Source organism: Camelina sativa, chromosome 9 (genome assembly GCF_030686135.1).
Source record: "Camelina sativa cultivar CO46 ecotype springtype chromosome 9, ASM3068613v1".
NCBI classification, from domain to species: domain Eukaryota; kingdom Viridiplantae; phylum Streptophyta; class Magnoliopsida; order Brassicales; family Brassicaceae; genus Camelina; species Camelina sativa.
In genome coordinates, this window is record NC_141888.1 from 24,098,804 (window position 1) to 24,117,696 (window position 18,893).

The 18,893-nt window shown below is 33.0% G+C and overlaps 2 protein-coding genes and 1 pseudogene across 3 annotated transcripts; 2 read left to right on the forward strand and 1 right to left on the reverse strand.

Moving 5' to 3' along the window:
- The first annotated feature begins 4,561 nt into the window (after positions 1-4,561).
- On the forward strand, positions 4,562-5,721 carry LOC147938639 (uncharacterized; annotated as a pseudogene). The gene has a single exon (XR_015564973.1). The product of XR_015564973.1 is annotated as an uncharacterized LOC147938639 (transcript).
- A 391-nt stretch (positions 5,722-6,112) lies between these two features.
- Positions 6,113-8,971, reverse strand: LOC104774287 (putative F-box protein At3g22650). Its single transcript, XM_087463658.1, has 3 exons — positions 8,164-8,971; positions 6,505-7,720; positions 6,113-6,430 (listed from the first exon to the last, which is right to left on the reverse strand). Exons 2-3 carry the CDS (start codon positions 7,718-7,720, stop codon positions 6,423-6,425), a joined length of 1,224 nt encoding a protein of 407 aa, XP_087319784.1. The 5' UTR covers positions 8,164-8,971; the 3' UTR covers positions 6,113-6,422.
- A 4,856-nt stretch (positions 8,972-13,827) lies between these two features.
- Positions 13,828-15,929, forward strand: LOC147938640 (uncharacterized). Its single transcript, XM_087465698.1, has 4 exons — positions 13,828-14,200; positions 14,273-14,366; positions 14,897-15,576; positions 15,730-15,929. Exons 1-4 carry the CDS (start codon positions 13,828-13,830, stop codon positions 15,927-15,929), a joined length of 1,347 nt encoding a protein of 448 aa, XP_087321824.1.
- The last annotated feature ends 2,964 nt before the right edge of the window (positions 15,930-18,893 follow it).

The following is an 18,893-nucleotide window of genomic DNA, read 5'->3' on the forward strand; positions in this document are numbered from 1 at the left end:
ATAGCTGAGCTTGTGAAGTTCTGATACATTCTATTCTACGCCTAAATGCTAAAAGGATAAAATTGAAAAGAAAAAAAAATGTTATAAAAATTGGAAACCATGGTTCATGATGTACAAGTTTCTATCGAACAGTCTTGAATGATAACTTAAACCATTCCAAGATTTTTTTTAAAAATAGAGATATTTGCACTGATGGTGTAACACGTTATTGAGCATCGCTATCATTGATATGGAGATGTGTATAAACGTAATGTACTAAGATAACCAAAGATCACAACTAAACTATCATCACAGGATATAAATAACTTATACTTGACTTGCAGTCTTCTTATTATGAGGAAAGATGTTGGTTCAGAACTCTGTGCTAAGAAATATTATTGTTATGTTGTTGATTGCAAGTTGCAACCTTTGTAAAACCTTACTTACCTCTCTAGCTCTTTGTCTCCTGCCCGAAAAAAAAGAAAAGAAATAAATAAATAAATAATCGATTGCATTTGTTATCCTGTTTTTTAGTAGTCTAGGGAAACTTATGAGAATGGATCCTAAACATCAAAATCGAAGAACTGGAATTGAACCAAAATATTCCGTACACCCAAAAACACTCGACAAAAATATCAGTTATACCAAATAATGGAAAATACTCGAAATACTAAAATATATCATTGCGACAATTTATCGTTCTGCGACTGGTGATTTGGTCTTGGTCAGCTTCCCGTTACTTCATGTGGCATTTTTACTTGGTAGATCTTACTATTTTTATGGTTTTAGTACCTCTATATCTTTATTTTAGTTGTTTGTACTTAAGCTTTCAAGCTTGCTTTTTCTTATGTTGTAGCTTGATCCAGATGTTGTGTGTTTGTTTAAACAACATACCGTAGTTTTCTGTCCTCTTATGTAAATTAGTTAGTTGTATCATGTTTCCTTTATAAGGGAGTACAAAAAATCTTGTAACTTAATTGACTGGAGAGTTTGTTAAAAAGAAAAAAAAAATATCCCTATATATATATATATGTCACCAAAAGTTATGTGCTTTCAATCATACCTTTTGGATAATTTTCCAAAAAAAATATGTAGAAAATTTAAATTGTATGTTTTTAAAAAAGTTGCCATTGTTCATTATAACTATTTTTTGTAAAGTTATAATTGTTCATTGTAGAGTTGTGTTTATTTGAATATTCACATCTTTTAAAAACTATATAAATTTGTTTATTTGAACTGTTTTCATTTTTTTGTCATGACACAAAATAATATAAAATTTCAATCTCAACGGTTTTTACAGCTTTCTAAATTATTCTCTAGAATTCATTTTTTCAAAAGTAAAAAAAATCATTTAATTCTTGAGTTAACAAAAGATTATTGAAATGATGAATCTAATTTACAATTTTTAGTTAATTTTTGAAACGACCGACCTTTTTTTTTTCTTTTTTAATAATAAATAATAAATAATAGTAATATTAAATAACTACAACTAGTGGTCCCATACCCACTAGCCACCTAACCACAATCACAACCGACAGCAGAAATAATCAACCAATATTCAATAATAATCCAATAATAAAATATAACCATGTTCCAACATAAACAATATCCAAACATCAGGAATCAAAGAACCAGCAACCTAGCAATGTTCTAATGACCCAACTCTAGCAACCTAGCAATGCCAGACAACATCAAACCGAGTCCCTAGAACATCCTCCTCTTCATTGCCTTGATTCCACGATCACACTTTGCCTTTACCTGCACCACAAACACATATTGCAATGCATGAGTATTTTATAAACACTTAGTAAGGCAATCCTCCCATCTACTGGGCTATACACACAAGCAATAGAGACATCTCTAACCATCAAACAACATTCAACAATCAACAATAACAAACCAGGACTCTGCATCGACCGATACCAACATGCATCGACCGACACCAGATGGAGGTTGCGTCGACCGACGCAAGATTTGCGTCGACCGATGCAAGGTTAACTTGCATCGACCGATGCAAGATATGCATCGACCGATGCATGCTCGACATAACACGAAAACCCTAGAGTTTACGCGCCATCCTCGCATCTGCATCGACCGACGCACAAAGTGCATCGACCGATGCAATGCCGAGCATCGTTTTCCTCCGAAGCTTCTCGCCGGATCTTCGTTCCTGCAACCACGAAACTCGATCCCAAGCCACAAGAAAGCTTCCTAACGTCCCAAATAACAATCTAACCAGCCTAACAACACATAACAAGCAAATCAGAGAGATCTCTAGCTTAGATAAGCCATGGTCATGCACTTACCTTTGCCACAGAAGAACTAAGCCTCAAACAAACAAGAACAAGCCTCTAGGAAGCTCCTACAACGATCCCAGCTACAGATCTCACCAAGAAACGCCTCAAATCTCCAGAAATCACCAAGAACTTTCAAGAACTCTTTCTCCCTTCTCTTTTATCTCAAAAACGGCTAAACACGTCTAATGAGACAAAAGACACGACCCTAAGGGTTTTCCCCTTTCTCTTCTGACCAAAACGCAGCGTTTGACTTAAGTCAAAACGCAGAGAATTGAACATGCATCGACCGATGCAACTCCCAAACCGGGATTCCGGTTCACGGATGTTACAATTTTAAATATAAAAATTTAATAAAAATACATAGAGTTTTTTTCCAAGAGTTAGATGGATTATATAGTGAGTTTTTCGATTTGACTTTTCAATATGGTAATAAAGATGCCTTCTATTTAAAAGCAGTTTATATGAGTTATTAGGTATAATCAAGTGCAGACACAACAGTTGCAATTTTTCATAGTACCTTTTCATAAAAATTTTGTTTTTTTTTAATTCAAACGGTTGTATTTGTTCATTGTAGAGTTATATCATTTCACTATATTTTATTTATGTTTGTTTCATCACAACTTTTTGTTCTAATAGGTGTATTTATTTAAATAGTCATGTCTTTTGAACTCTCTTTATATTTGTCTCTTCATCTATAACTAAAAAGTTTGTTGAAACAAATTTTTCATTTTATGTTGAACCTAAATAATTGAATATTAATATCTAATATTCAACGTTACTCTATAATCTAACTAAAATTTTAGAAATAATTATAGCAATAGAGAAATTTAATACAACTTAATATAGAATTACAGTTGCGTTTAATTATCGTAACTTTCGTTAGAAAAATTTTTAATATTAAAAAATAAAAATAACAATCTGAATAAATGCGAACAACAGTTGCAATTTTTTGTAGTACTTTTTTGTAAAAAAATTTGTTTTTATTTGTTATTTTGTAAACTCAAACAGTTGTATCTGTTCATTGTAGAGTTATATCTTTTCATTATAATTTCTTCTTTTTTTTTATCACAAGTTTTCGTTCTAATAGGTGTGTCTATTTAAATAGCCATGTCTTTTGAAATTTCTATATATTTGTCTCGTCCTCAATAAGTAACAAATCATTGTTCGTTGAAACAAATTTTCTGTTTTATGTTGAATCTAAATAATTTAAATATTAATATATAATATTCAACGTTATAACAATATAGAAATTTAATAAAACTTAATATAAAATTTACAATTGCTTCTATTTATTTTAATTTTCGTTAAAAACTATTTTAATATTAAAAATTTAATTTATTTTGTTTTTAAAAGTTGTGTATTTTAATTTGAATTTTCCGTTGATACAGTCTCAATCATTATTAAATATATTTTTAATTATTATTATTTAATAGAAAATTATATTTACTCATTATTACAATTAGTTCAATATTCTCAGTTAGGATCACTTTGTCGTAATAATTTTTTTAATTGTAACTATTTATCATAATTCTTCATAAAATTTATTATATTTTTTGTTATAAGTTTTTATTTTGATAGTTGTGTTTTTAGTAACAGTTTATGTTTAATTTTTATGTATTCAAATTATTTTATTACATTTAAATGATTTCATAATATATAATTCTAAAATTTAAATTTAATTTTTTTTTTCTAATTCCTCCGCGATATCGCGGAGGGTCTGAGTCCTAGTATATTGGAAAGTTAAACAATATAATACTATGGTAGCAATCAATCTTTTTTCTTCTTTCCAACTAAATAGTAGCAATCAATCTATTCAATTATTTTCTGTATTTGAGAAACTATACAAACTGCATTAGATGTCTATACTTGTTGAAACGTTTCTTCATTTCATACACATGTGTTGTGTTATGATCTTTGCTATTTTCAATATTGACACGTATCAATTTCTACGACAGATAAAAGAAACAAGTAGTAATCTTATTCTATTAACTTTTGAAAACCAATCTAGCTAGACATGTAAAAGGGAAACGTAAAAGCTCCTCTTCGGCGGCTATATATAAGAAGGACGTTCCCTAATAAGGCCTTAAACCTTTAAAAATGATCCAAAAGTCGAGATATATTATAAGAGAACAGGTGGATTTCCTAATATCTTCATCTAATCATGATTGTTAGGGAAAAAAATATGTATAAGATGATGATAATGACAAAATAAATCGTTTTACATATTTCTTTTGCCTTTTCTATAATCTATTAGTCGGCTTGCAAACAAAAGGGGAAACAAGAGAAAAGAACAATTTCAAGTGCAAAAGGAAACAGAGAAGCGCTCATCTTTGGCTATATAAGGAGGTTTTAGTCCCCGAGGCCCTAACGTTTAAGGATCATCTAAAACAAGAAATTACAAGAGAGAAATAGAGAAAGAGCAAAGAGAGATCTCCTTCTTTGTTGGACTGTTCTTCTTCTTCGGGTGTGTTTTTCATAGTTTTGCGATCTCCTTCTTTTGTTATTTATTGCCTGAAGTTATGGGAGAACGCAAAAGCCTAAACAAGTATTATCCGCCAGATTTCAATCCGAAGAAGATACCTCGCCTCCAGAAACCGAAAAATCAGCAGAAGAAGATTCGATCTATGCTTCCAGTACGTGTTCGATGCAACACATGTGGTAATTACATGTCGGAAGGCACCAAAGTCAATTGCCGTCAAGAAGACGTCATCAACGAGACGTACCTAGGCATTAAAATCCTTAGGTTCTACATCAAGTGCACAAAATGCTTGGCGGAGGTGATAATTAAGACCGATCCAAAGAACTGTAGTTATACTGTCGAATCAGGTGCAACTTGCCTGTATAATGGAGTCGAGGAGAAGGAGAAGAAGCGTGAGGTAACTGAAAACGTGTTGGAGTCCTTAGAGAGGAGAACTGTGGTATCTAAAAGAGAGATTGAAGTTATGGCTGCACTTGATGAGGTTAAGTCTATGAAGTCTAGACGAGCCTCCGTGAGCGTAGACTCCATGCTTGAGGCTTTGAGTAGAAGAAAAAAACAAGAAGAAGAGAACGTGGAGGAAGAATTGCTTATCAAGTCGATAAAATTTGGTAAGCGGACTAGAAGGATTGATGAAGAGAGAAACAAAAACTATGAGGCGTTTGATGAGAAGAAGAAGAAGGGTAATAATAAGAGACGTGATTGCCGTAATTATCCCAGTCAAATCTCTTCTGTTTGCATAATGTCGAAAAAGACTGTAAAGGAGGGACTCGAATCTCTGTGTCACACCTATGGCACCGACAGCGATGAGGAGAAGTGAACCCTTTATTAATAATATTATGTTAATTAGATTTTGATCAGATTTATCATTCACTGCAGATTAATGTAGGAATCTTTGTTTCGAATGTTTTTGTTAGACACTGAAATTACACTTCTAAATCCTTAAAAGTGGGTCGGTTGATTTAGTGATTCAGTTTTGAGCTTTTAAGATCTAATTATGGAGAGCTTTTATATGATGCTTTGTTTCAGACCTTTCATGCCGTAGACATTTTATAACAGCAAGGCATTAGTGAGTTTGGTGTTTCCCTACCTTTGTCTTGCTCCCCGTAGCTGTTATGGCTGGGTCAACTCTATAACAGCACATCTCATCTCATGGTGTCTTCTTCTTGAATATCTGACCGTGGACAAGTAATTTTGATGATACAGTGGTGTTTCTGCATATTTTGAGTGCAAGGTTTCAAACCCTTATTAAGAAAATAATGAATGTTGTAGATCGTAAAACAGGCTGAATAAAGCAGAAAGAAGATAAGCTCAAAAAGCAAGCTGAAGCCACAATGAAGAAGCTGATTCAAATCTGTAATGATTCAAAATTTGTATTTATATTTCTTAAGAGCTTTCTGATTACAGCTTGTAGAACTAGCTAGTAGAAGAAGAAGAATCAACAGGATAACAGTAATAAAACTTGGATCTATCTGTTAAAATCTAACTCACCTAACCACGACTCCACTCTTTGAATGGCTGGCTATACCTCTAGGTATCAAAATATTTTTGATATTGAGTCAGTATCTGTATATACATCTTTCAGATTACAACATGTAGAAGTACTAGTAGTAGAATCAAGACAGCATCAGTGGGTTTTTGCTGATCAAGTTCAGGTTGTCTTTCCCATCTTACAATCCTGAAATAACACAACACAACATTAGCATGACAAAACATCACAATCAATCAAGTTTTTGTTGAAATCTATCTAACCTGCTACAGGAACCAAAGTGTGAAAGTAAACACAGTTGTTTGAAGGGGCACACCACTTTGTCTTCGAACGGTTATACCTGTGCACATTTGTTCGCTCCACCCTAGTTTGAGACAATTTCAACAATTTGATCTGAACATCACCTGCTGCTGTTACCTCTTCACAAAAGATTGTGATATTGTTTAGGTTGACAAAGTAGCTGGGATCATGATGAATGAGAGGATGATCACTTGTGATGCTAAAAAGTTTCGTCCAAGCTGAAACTGGAACCTCATCTCCGACTCTGTTAGTAACCCACAGCTCAGTAAGTTCTCTGTGTCTTTGATAAAGGAGAGAGATTCTATCTTCCTGGAAACACGATAAAGCTGTTGTAGTCTCATCCAATGGCTTGACCACAAAAGGAAGTCTAACTGGTATAAACGATTCCGTGGAAAAGTTAAACGACTGCACAAAGACTTCATTGTTGTCACACCAGCAAGCTAACCAAAACGAATTTCCTCCCAGTGATAGCACGACAAACTTATTCCTATACAAAGTCCAAGTGTCATCCATCTCTACAGACTTCCAGCTCTGTGAATGGAGATCACATATTTCTGCTTCAAGTGTATTTAACGCACTATCATAATAACGGCTAGCAACGAGATTGAAGGTTAAAACCTTGTATATCATGTCTCTTGTGCGTCCAAGGCAGCAGCAGTCATCAAAGGACACAAACTCTCTATCGGGTAGCCATCTACGTACTTGTAAGTTCCAGATTGCAATTTTGCCAGAGTAAGTGTTGCACAAAATTAATCCATCACAGGCTGAGATACCTCGGATATGTTCACCACGGAGATCACACAGTTTGAAGTATAGAGGAGATTGATCCAAGTTCTCTACTATCCAAATCTGAGAAGAGTCTCTTGAGTGAAGGAACTTGTGGCTGTTGTTTTTCAGATGAGCGTAGATGAATCTGCTTTGGCCTAAGAGACTTCTCCAATCTTTACAAACGATTTGAAACCTCACAAGTTGTCTTACTGGAAGCCTTATGAGAATGTTCTCCACTAGATCTGCTGGGAGATAGAGTCTTGTGTCTGATCTTTGCATCCTCTCATCAGCAGGTGCTAACTTCTCTCGGTGAGATTTGTGGATTTTCTCGCCCAGCTTCTCAGGTTTATTCTCTTCCCAAAGCTCTCCTCCTCCTTTTTTCTTAAGATCATTGGACTGTTTATCAACCATCTGCAGGATTCAAAAAAAATGTTAATTACTACAGTCTTATCAACACAGAGGGTAACGAATCTTCAAAATTTTGAGATGGAATAAGCAAATTTCCCAAAATTAGAGTCTTATCCACACACAGCTCATAATCTTTCAGTAGATGCTTAAAAAACTATGAGATATCTGACAAGAGTACCTACAAAGATGAAGCTAACACCATTATTGCCTACAAGGAAGGATCTTTTCTACACTAACCAATCACAAGATTCAAGATTACCAATTTCTTAGAAACAACTAAATTACAAGATTCTACAAGGATCTTACTTTTCTACACTAACTAATTACAAAATTCAAGATTACCAATTTCTTAGATTCCCACCATAAGTAACGAACACACGAACTAACTACAAGATGAATCTTGAATCTTGAGCGAGCATGTATCAGGAAAAAAATTTGATTCGTACCTTGACAGAATCGGTATCGAAACACAGGGACCGAAGAGGGTGTCGAGTGGGAAGCAAAATCCGATTAAGCCCAACTTGGAAATGCAATAACGGAGAGCGACAAGTTCCAAAATTCGATTCGTACGTCGTCGATTGAACAAGTATGAGCGAAACAGAGTAAAGTTGAGAGAATTCAAGAAAAACACAAGCTAAATTGGAGAATCTGGAAGAAACGAGTAGAGTTCTCGGAAGATTCAAGAAGAAACTAAAGACGAAAAAGAAAGAGAATCAGTTGTGGAAGAGACGGATGAAGCGATTGTGTGGGAAAAGTGAAAAATGATTCTCCAGGAACGAACAGAGAAAAACACACACTTTTTATTATCCCTCTCAAGCCGTTAAGCGTAAGCTATATAACGCTGATCCAATGGCTAGGGCGATACAACCGAGACACGTGTCAGTATCCTATACAATCTTATAATCACTTATTTCTAGCCTGGAAAATAATTAGTTTAGTTTAAAAATTATTAATCCTATCGCAAGGTTTTTTTAACAACGAAGAAGCTTTCCAAAAGTGCCTATCAACGGCCAATATATTTGTAAAATATACTCAAACAAACAAGCACATTTTTTTTAATAGGATATATGAAGTAGCTTTTAATAAAAAGAGTTTAATGACAGACACAGAGTTTTAAAAATAGCAGCTAAACTATAATCAACACTATTCACATTAATCATCTCTTCACCTCTTCTTAATTGGCGATAACGTAATTTAAGTTTACCTTCTTTTTTCTTTTTTACTATTTTTTGTTATATAATCAGTCCCTTTCACTCTAATTTGTTTCATTTAGTATTATAATTCTTTCAGCATTTATAATTCATTATTTAAATTTTTACAAACGATGCAGTTTTAAAATAGGTTCAAAATTCAAGATTCTTAATTTCAATGTCAGAAAAATATTATGCTATAGATATACTACTATTTTATTTATTACTTCAGTTATTTATTTGGGATGATGGATAATGAGTTGAGAACTACACCAACTATACTTGAATTTTGTTTAGAATGTGAGTTATATATTAAATAATTTCATTTTTCTTGTTTAGAATGTTATATAAGATCATGGTACGCTCTAGATAACACACGACTAGTAAAAAGCGATTAAGTATAAAAAAATAATCATAAATTTTTAATTATAGATGAATTTTTCATTTTTTTTTCACAATAGATGAATTTTTCGTTATTAAATACATATGATTTTTTTGGTTAATTAAATTCATATAAAATTTTTGGTTTACATGAATTTTTAGAACTAGTTTACTTCACATCTTCAAATTTTTTGCTATTATAAAATTATCAATAAACATTTTCTCTAGCCAGTTTAGACCATCTCCAAAGATTTTCCCTATTTTTTCCTCCATAATAGAGATGAGTTTTACTCAAATGGTTTTCCCTATTTATTCCTCTATAAAAGAATATTCTAAATAGATACTATTTTTATTTTACAATTAACACATTTTATTTATAAAAATTATAAACTAACCCATTTTACTTTAAATTTTGTAACACTTTTATAAAATTATCTTTTGCAAATGGTAGTCTCAATATTTTAGAATAAATATTTATATTTAAATTTATATTATTAGTTCTTAAAAATACTTATTTTATTTATTTTGGTCATAGATAAAAGAAGTTAAAGATTAAGATGACTACTTTGTAAATAAAATAGTTCACCTCTATAATAGAGGAATTCATCTCCAATGGTTTTCCCTATTTTTTCCTCTATAATTGAAGAATTCTATAATAGAGGTGACTTTTGCTCCAATGGATACCTCTATTTTTTTTCCTCTAAAATAGAATATTCTATAGAGATTCCTTTTATTTTATTATTAATACCTTTTACTTATAAAAGTTGCAAACTAACCCATTTATTTTAGTATTTGTGAAACTTTCATAAAATTATGATATTATTTAAATTTTTAACATTCATAAATATTATTTAAATATCACATTTATTAAAAGAAATACATTGCATCATATAAAATAATAAAACATAGTAGATTTTTTTAACCATCGACATTAGTGTATTTTTCCTACAAAAAACTGCATGCATGCATAAAACAATGTGAAAACAGACATCAAAGTGGTGCTTCAAATGATGATATAGTAAGTATTTATTTGTTTGAATTTTTTACTATAAATGTTTTCAATATTTTTGGTTTTGGAGTTTTGTTGTTTTTTTTGGCTATCTTATATATTTTATAAAAGAGAAAATAACTCTTGTTTAAAATATACGAAATTAATATTATGGTATGGATAAAAACTAAATTATTTAAGTTATTTATATTTAATAAATATATTTTGATCATAGATATAAAAGTGTTAAAAGTTCAAGGACCATTTTATAAATAAAAAAGTTTAACTCTATTGTAAAAGAAAAAATAGAGTTCCTCTATATATAGAGGAAAAAATAGAAATCTCTATTATAGAAGTAGAAATAGAGATGGGTTGGAGTAGATTATACTCTAAAATAGAGTTAAAAAACAAATATAGAGGTGGGTTGGAGATGCCCTAATAGAGGAACTTTATAATAGAGGTGAGTTTTACTCCCACTGTATTCTCACTTCTAAAATAGAGATTGCTTTTTTCCTCTATTTATAGAGGAACCCTATTTTTTTTTTTTTTTTTAACAAAGATTCCTCTATAAATAGAGGAAAAAATAGCAATCTCTATTTTAGAGGTGAGAATAGAGTACCATTAGAGTAAAACGCACCTCTATTATAGAGGCAAAAATAGGGAAAACAATTGGAGATGGTCTGAATAGAGAAAAAAATAGTAATCTCTATTATAGAGGTGAAAATAGAGTACTATTGGAGCAAAAATTACTCTACAATAGACAGTGGCGGACCTATGTAGAAGGTAGGGGGTCATTTGAAATGAAGTGTTTTGCATGTAAATCAGTCAAGTATCTCTAGCACAATTGGTTTATTCTCCCTAGATTGACCCCGCTAACCACAGTTCGATTCCCCCATGATACATCAAAACAATTTTTTTTTTTTTACATTTTAACAGTTTTCTAAAACAAATTGACCCCCCTAATTTTTTTCCCTGGGTCCGCCACTGACAATAGAGTATAAAGGTAAAAATAGAGGACCATTGGAGATGCCCTTAGAGGAGGTTTTGCAGGATTCAAAAACACATCATGCGTATATGGATAGATGTGCTATCAAGGATGTGAGAATCCCAAAATATATCGTGGTCTATGATCGATTGACTTCTGTATAATAGAGTACACAATTCAGTGTATATACATGTGTAGAATACTATTGTTAAGAAATATGAAATAATGGTTGTGTATAACATTAACAACGAGTGTGAATGTGTGATATATATAATGATGAATAGATATTTGTATCATTACAACTTACAAGTACAAATTATTGTAGTTGATGCTACAAGAAAAGAAATAAGTCTAATTTGATGATTTAGATGAATTTGTTTGCGTTTACTAGTCAATATACATTATTAAGAACATCAAATCAAACATTTTTTAAATTGTGTTTTTCACCATAATTTAATCATCGCTGTAATTTTTATATTTTTAGCCGCTTAAGATAAAAAGGATTACAGAAATGAATAAAATCAAGATCAGTAGACATAATCAAAATTGTCCAACTGAAAACTGTGTTTTTTTTTTTTTTTTTTTTCAGAACGTTGACTGGTGTATTTAATCCAATATTTTAATTGATTTGAGTTATACTGAATTGTTATATAGGTTTAATGATTCTACAGAAGTTGATATGATTTAATCAAATCCCACATAAAACATGAGCTTTAGATTTTTTGTATTTTTGACTAAGAAAATCCTCACAAATCCTAGAAAATCATTAAAAATTAAATTTCTTAAAATGCTTTCAATAATAATGGATTTTTAAGTAGATTGTCAGATCACTAATTTAATAACACTAGATGTCATTAGACTTTTTAAAAATGCACTAGGAATTAATCTGTGGTACTACAGGAAAATTAATTAGTTTTATTTATAATAATGTTAAATTTTCACGATATTTCATTTAGTAATAAAATTACATATTTTAAATTTTAGTCTTTTATATTTTAATATGTGGCACAATTATTCTTAAAATATTATAAATTTTATGAAGATAAAACACGATGAAATATTACCATTTGAATAATGTATAATTAATAAGAATAATATTTTGTATCTATTTAAGAGAATACTATTATTGTTTGTATAATCCCCTATATATTAATAGAGAAGCACATTTGAAAAAAAAGCTGATGTGTCGCTGCCAGATAGCTCATGACACTTTTTTAGCAAAATACCTTTAAATTTTCTAATTAATTACAGCTCTATGCTGGTATGGCTCTATTTTATAATCAAGGTGATTTTCAGGTCTCAATTTTGTTTGAATCAAACAGATTAATCGATAATGAAGCATTTTTTAATGGTCGGATAATACATTTAACTTTCGTTTATGGTGATCCGGTCCCTAAGAATCGAGATTTGGTTTGGGAACGTCTCTTAAGAATTAGTTCCACTCGGTCCACCCCTTGGTTTGTGGTTGGTGACTTTAATGAGCTAACAGGTAATCATGAAAAGCGTGGTGGGAAATTACGTCATCCTTCCTCTTTTTTTTCTTTTAATGGAATGATTTAGGACTATGGTTTTTTGGAGTTTCCCTATCTTGGGGATTGTTTGTCTTGGAGGGGTTGGCGCGATAAAAAATCTATTTGCTGTCGGTTGGATAGGGCGTTAGGGAATGAGGATTGGCATGATTTGTTCCCGGACACTGTGACGGAGTATTTTACCAATGATAGCTTCTGATCACAAGCCTCTAGTGGTTAGTATTGGGGCTAAAAGGCCGCGGGGGAAAAGGAGTTTTATGTTTGACCGCCGCTGGATTGGTAAGGCGGGACTAATGGATGCGATTGCATCAGGGTGGGACGGGGACTTGGTCCAGGATTCAAATACGTTCGTCCATAAAATTGGGAATTGTCGGAAGGCGATTTCTCAGTGGCGTAAATCACAAGTCCCATATGGTAGGGAAACCATTGAGGATTTAAAGCGGCAGTTGGAGGTGGCTCTGGCGGATGATTCAATTCCTCCTTCCACAATCTCGGATTTACAGAATCGCTTACGTCAGGCGTATGGGGATGAAGAGATTTATTAGTATCAAAAGAGTCGGAGTAAATGGATGAGATTGGGGGATAAAAAAATCCAAATATTTTCATGCCTTAACAAAGCAGAGACAGGCTCGTAATCGGATTACTAGTTTGTTTAATAAAGATGACTCCTGGTCAAATGAGATGTGGATATTTGTAATACGGCGGTATCATATTTTGAGGAATTGTTTACTTCAAAAAACCCGGACAATTTTGAGAAGGTCCTAAGGGAGGTCAATACGGTGATTACAGTCAAGGATAATGAGCAGTTGACAAGACCCGCTACGGAGGCTGAGGTCAAGTCCGCTTTGTTTATTATGCATCCGGATAAAGCCCCTGGCCCGGACGGGATGACAGCTTTGTTTTTCCAAAAAGCATGGGGTATAGTTAAGACGGACCTTGTAACTTTGGTTAATGGTTTTTTGGTGGAGGGAGTTTTTGAAAAGGACCTAAATCAAACTCATATTTGCCTTATTCCAAAGGTGGCCAAGCCTACTCGAATGGCAGAATTACGCCCGATTAGTTTGTGTAACGTTGGATATAAGATCATTTCTAAGATTTTATGTCAGCGGCTTAAGAGGGTTTTACCTGGTCTTATCTCTGAGACTCAATCGGCTTTCATTCCAGGTCGGCTGATCTCAGATAATATTCTTATTGCTCAAGAGATGTTTCATGGCTTACGTACAAATCCGTCTTGTAAGGGGAAATTTATGGCCATCAAAACAGACATGAGTAAGGCTTACGATAGGGTTGAGTGGGATTTTGTGGCAGCTTTGTTACAGAAGATGGGTTTTGCAGAGTCATGGGTTTCATGGATAATGTTTTGTGTCACTTTGGTAGAATATAGGGTTCTTATTAATGGCCAGCCGAATGGTTTGATAGTTCCATAGAGGGGGTTGCGACAAGGTGATCCTCTGTCTCCTTATTTGTTTATTTTATGCACAGAGGCTTTTATTGCTAATATATGGAAAGCAGAGAGGGATAAGCTTATTACAGGGATAAAAGTGGCGAACAAATGCCCGCCTATTACGCATTTGTTGTTTGCCGATGATTGTCTTTTTTTTTCTGTAAGGCGGACAGAGGACAATGTTGGGTTATTTTAGATATTCTAAAACAGTACGAGTCTGTTTCGGGTCAACAAATAAAATTTTCAAAATCCTCGGTACAGTTTGGGCACAAGATTGATGACCATACAAAAACCAAGCTCCAGGATGTTCTCGGGATCACAACTATGGGTGGTATGGGGTCATATTTAGGTCTACCCGAAAGTTTGGGTGGGGCTAAAACCAAGGTATTTTCTTTTGTTCGTGAGCGGATTCAAAGTCGGACGAATGGTTGGACTGCAAATTTGCTTTCAAAAGGGGGAAGGGAAGTGATGATTAAATCTGTTGCTACTGCTGTTCCGACATTTGTGATGTCTTGTTTTAGATTACCAAAATCAATTACATCCAAGCTTACCAGTGCAGTGGCAAATTTTTGGTGGAGTACTAATGGTCAGACAGGGGGCATGCATTGGCTGGCCTGAGAGAAATTATGTGTTAGCAAACAGTTGGGTGGTCTGGGTTTTAGGAATGTGGATGATTTTAATTCGGCATTACTGGCCAAGCAACTATGGCGTCTGATAGACGTTCCAGAGTCTTTGTTTGCCAGGGTTTTTAAGATTAGGTATTATAGGAATACGCATCCGTTGGATCCGATCAGGTCATACTCTCCCTCCTATGGATGGAGGAGTATCTGTTCTGCTCGCTCTCTGGTTAATAAAGGGCTTATTAAACGGGTTGGCTCAGGGGACACCATCTTTATATGGTCTGATCCTTGGCTACCAGCTCAATTCACGAGACCAGCTTTAAGCAAGGGTCCATTAAAGGACCCTTCTCTTCAAATGAATCAATTAATTGATCGAAAAACTAATACTTGGCGTATGGATATGCTTAATGAGCATTTTGATCCACTTGATGTTGCATTGATAAGGGCTATACCATTGGGTGGTAACCAAAAGGATGATCCTTTCGGTTGGCACTTTACGAAAACTGGGCTGTATACAGTCAAATCAGGCTATCACACTGCACGTCATGACGTGGTTCGGAATTTTGCGGCCACTGGTTATGGCCTGGAAATTACCCCCTACTCGCTAGCGTGTGGAGGGCTCGTTGTCCACCTAAGATCCAGCATTTTATGTGGCAGGTTTTATCTAGTTGTATTTCGGTTTCGGCAAATTTGGGACGACGGGGTATTGCTTGTGATTTACGGTGCGTACGTTGTGGTGCGGATATGGAGACAATAAATCACGCTATCTTTGTGTGTCCTTCGGCCCGTCAGGTTTGGGCCCTAGCACATGTCCCGGTGGGTCCTAATTTCTTTCCGACAGAATCAGTATATGCAAATGTTAGATCACTTTTTAGGGCAGCAGAATCCTGGGGCTCATGTTGCGGCTTTCCCTTGGCTCATGTGGTTTATTTGGAGAGCAAGGAATGCACGTGTCTTTGACAATATTATTGAGCGGCCGGAGGATATTGTTAGGGTTGCAGAGGGAGAAGCTGCAGCATGGCAGCAGGCTCAGCTAGAGGAAGATCAAGTGACATCATGTGAATTGGCCACATAAAGTATATTTAAAGATCGACAATGCAATTAACTACGGACGTAGTTTTTATATTCATGTTCTAATATCAAGATCCACATAAATGCAAGGTTTTTTTTTTTTTTTTTTTTTTTTTTTTTTTGGAAAAATTCCCAAAAAAAAAACAACTATTTAATATTTGCCAAAAAAAAACATGGATTTTTTTCGTTGCCAGAAAAATACGCAGACTATTTTTTAGTTGATAAAAAATACACGAACTATTATTTTTTTTCCATTTTCTTCCTCCTCTCCGTTACAACCGTTAACGGTATTGTGACGGTGTTACTATTTTTGAAAAAAGTTCCAGAAAAAAACACAAACTATTTTTTTTTGCCAGAAAAATACATGAACTTTTTTTTTCTTTGCCTGAAAAATACATAATTTTTCATTTCTTATTTTCCCACTAACAATACACCATTTAATTTTTTTTTGGCCGTTTAATTCCTCTAGTTATTAAAATTCCTGGTTTAATTTCAGTTGTCTTTAAAAACCTTCATCTTATTAATATTGGTAGATCAATACAGGAGTCTTAACTCTATTGAGAGAAATGTTAACCAAGGTTAAAATTTAACAACCACGTGTTTAATTAAAGAGATCTAATGACACTGTTGTCCTTCTTCTTCTTCAGAAATCGACAACCTGTTTGAGAGAGATAGAACCCTAAAATTTCAAAAAATCAGAGAATAGCTTCGCAAAGTTGATCTAACCGAAAAAAACTTGACCTAAAGTACAAAAATACAAAATCGGGACCCAAATGAATATATCTCCAACCCAGATAAATCGCCATCCCTAAATTGCGAACCCTAAATCGCAAACCATAAATCACAAACCATAAATCTAGAATTGAAATGAACGATTGCTTAGTTAATACCCAGAAATCGGGACCCAGTTGAATACCCAGAAATTGCGAACCCTAATTCCGAAACCTAATCACTAAAATTGAAATTAACAACGGTTTCATACCTCATCTCTCAGTCGATTCTTGCAACGAACACACCACACAATCAGACGGCAACTATTATAGCAATCAATGGAATTCGGGACTTGAAGTTTTAGAAGAAAAAACAATTTTTGAAATTTTAGGGTTCTATCTCTCTCAAACAGGTTGTCAATTTGTGAAGAAGAAGAAGGGCAACAGTGTCATTAGATCTCTTTAATTAAACATGTGGGTGTTAAATTTTAACCCTGGTTAACATTTCTCTCAGTAGAGTTAAGACTCGTGTATGGATCTACCAATATTAATAAGATGAAGGTTTTTAAAGACAACAGAAATTAAACCATGTATTTTTTGGGATATTTAATAACTAGTGGAATTAAACGGCAAAAAAAAAATTAGATGACATATTTTTCGGGTTTTTTCCCGTTAGAGATCATAACTTTCTCTGTTTTCTTAAACTTCATACAAATTTTCACTACTATTTATGATAACTAAATTCAAGAACAAAAATACATAATTAGGTTAATCAACTTCAAAATTTCTCAATTAGTATTGTTTTTGCATAAATAAATGGTGAATCTGGTTAGGTTACAAGATTTGATATCCCACAAAATGGCTATAATCTACGATCTCGATCAAGTTTGCGTACACCAGCCCATTTGATGATTTACACTGGCTATAAGCATCATAAAAGGTACTAAACTAAAGAGATGAATATTTTTTGAAATGTATACAAAGGTCTACAAAGGTGGAGATATCATAAAATTTTAAAGAAGTGTTGATGAAGTTTCAAAATTTATAAAGTCAGTATAAATCCAAAAACAACACTAATTGAGAAATTTGGAAATCGATTAATCTAATTGTGTATTTTTGTTCTTGAATTTAGTTATCCTAAATAGTAGTGAAAACTTGAATGAAGTTCAAGAGAGTAGAGAAAGTTATGGGTTATGATCTCTAACATTGTTAATGGAAAAATAAGAAATGAAAAGTTATGTATTTTTCAGACCAAAAAAAAAAGTTCATGTATTTTTCTGGCAAAAAATAAATAGTTTGTGTTTTTTTCTGGAACTTTTTCCAAAAATAGTAACGCCGTCACAATACGGTTAACGGTCGTAACGGAGACGAGGAGAAACTGGAAAAAAATAATAGTTTGTGTATTTTTTATTAACTAAAAAATAGTCTGCGTGTTTTTCTGGCAACGAAAAAAGTTCATATTTTTTTCTGGCAAATATTAAATAGTTGGTGTTTTTTTTGGGAATTTTCCCTTTTTTTTTTTTTTCTTTTATGAAAAACTTATTAGTATGTTTACATTCATTTTTCTTTCTGATATGCTCAAATTTACTCTAAAGCTACTCTCTCAAATTAAGAGATCAATTGTAGTACTTAGGGGTCGAATCCACAAGAATTCTAGATTCACACAATAGATTTAATAATCTTTTAATTATGCTAAACCAAAATTATAATTTAAATAGCAATGCAAAAACAGAAAATAAAAGAGTTGTAAATCAATAGGAATAAACGCTAGGCTTAGGGAAAATCTCAAGAAATCATGGAAAATCAGATCAATTAATTAAACAAGCATGATTCAACAATTAAACACCGTTCTTGAACTCTAAACACAATTATAAAATAAATCAGTTCTCAGTGCAAATATTATCAAAGTTTAAAACCAGAAAATGTAAATCTCTTTGCAAAATTCAAGTTAAAAACCAGCAATAAAATCAAGTTTAGATAAGTTCACAAAATCACTAATTCAAATCTCTTTACAAAAGGTAATTTTGCTCACCAAAGCTCTCTAAAAATTTGTCAAGGTTTTCTCTCAAAAGTTGCAGGGAAAAATAAAACTTAGGTCTAAACAATGATCCAAAAATCCTTTTTATATTCCTAAACACGTCCAGAGACTAATGATGCAAATATTGAAAACTTTGGGGCATTTTTGTAAATCTTCAAAACTTGTGGAAAGGGACTAATGATGCAAATATGGAAAACTTTGGGGCATCTTTGTAAATCTT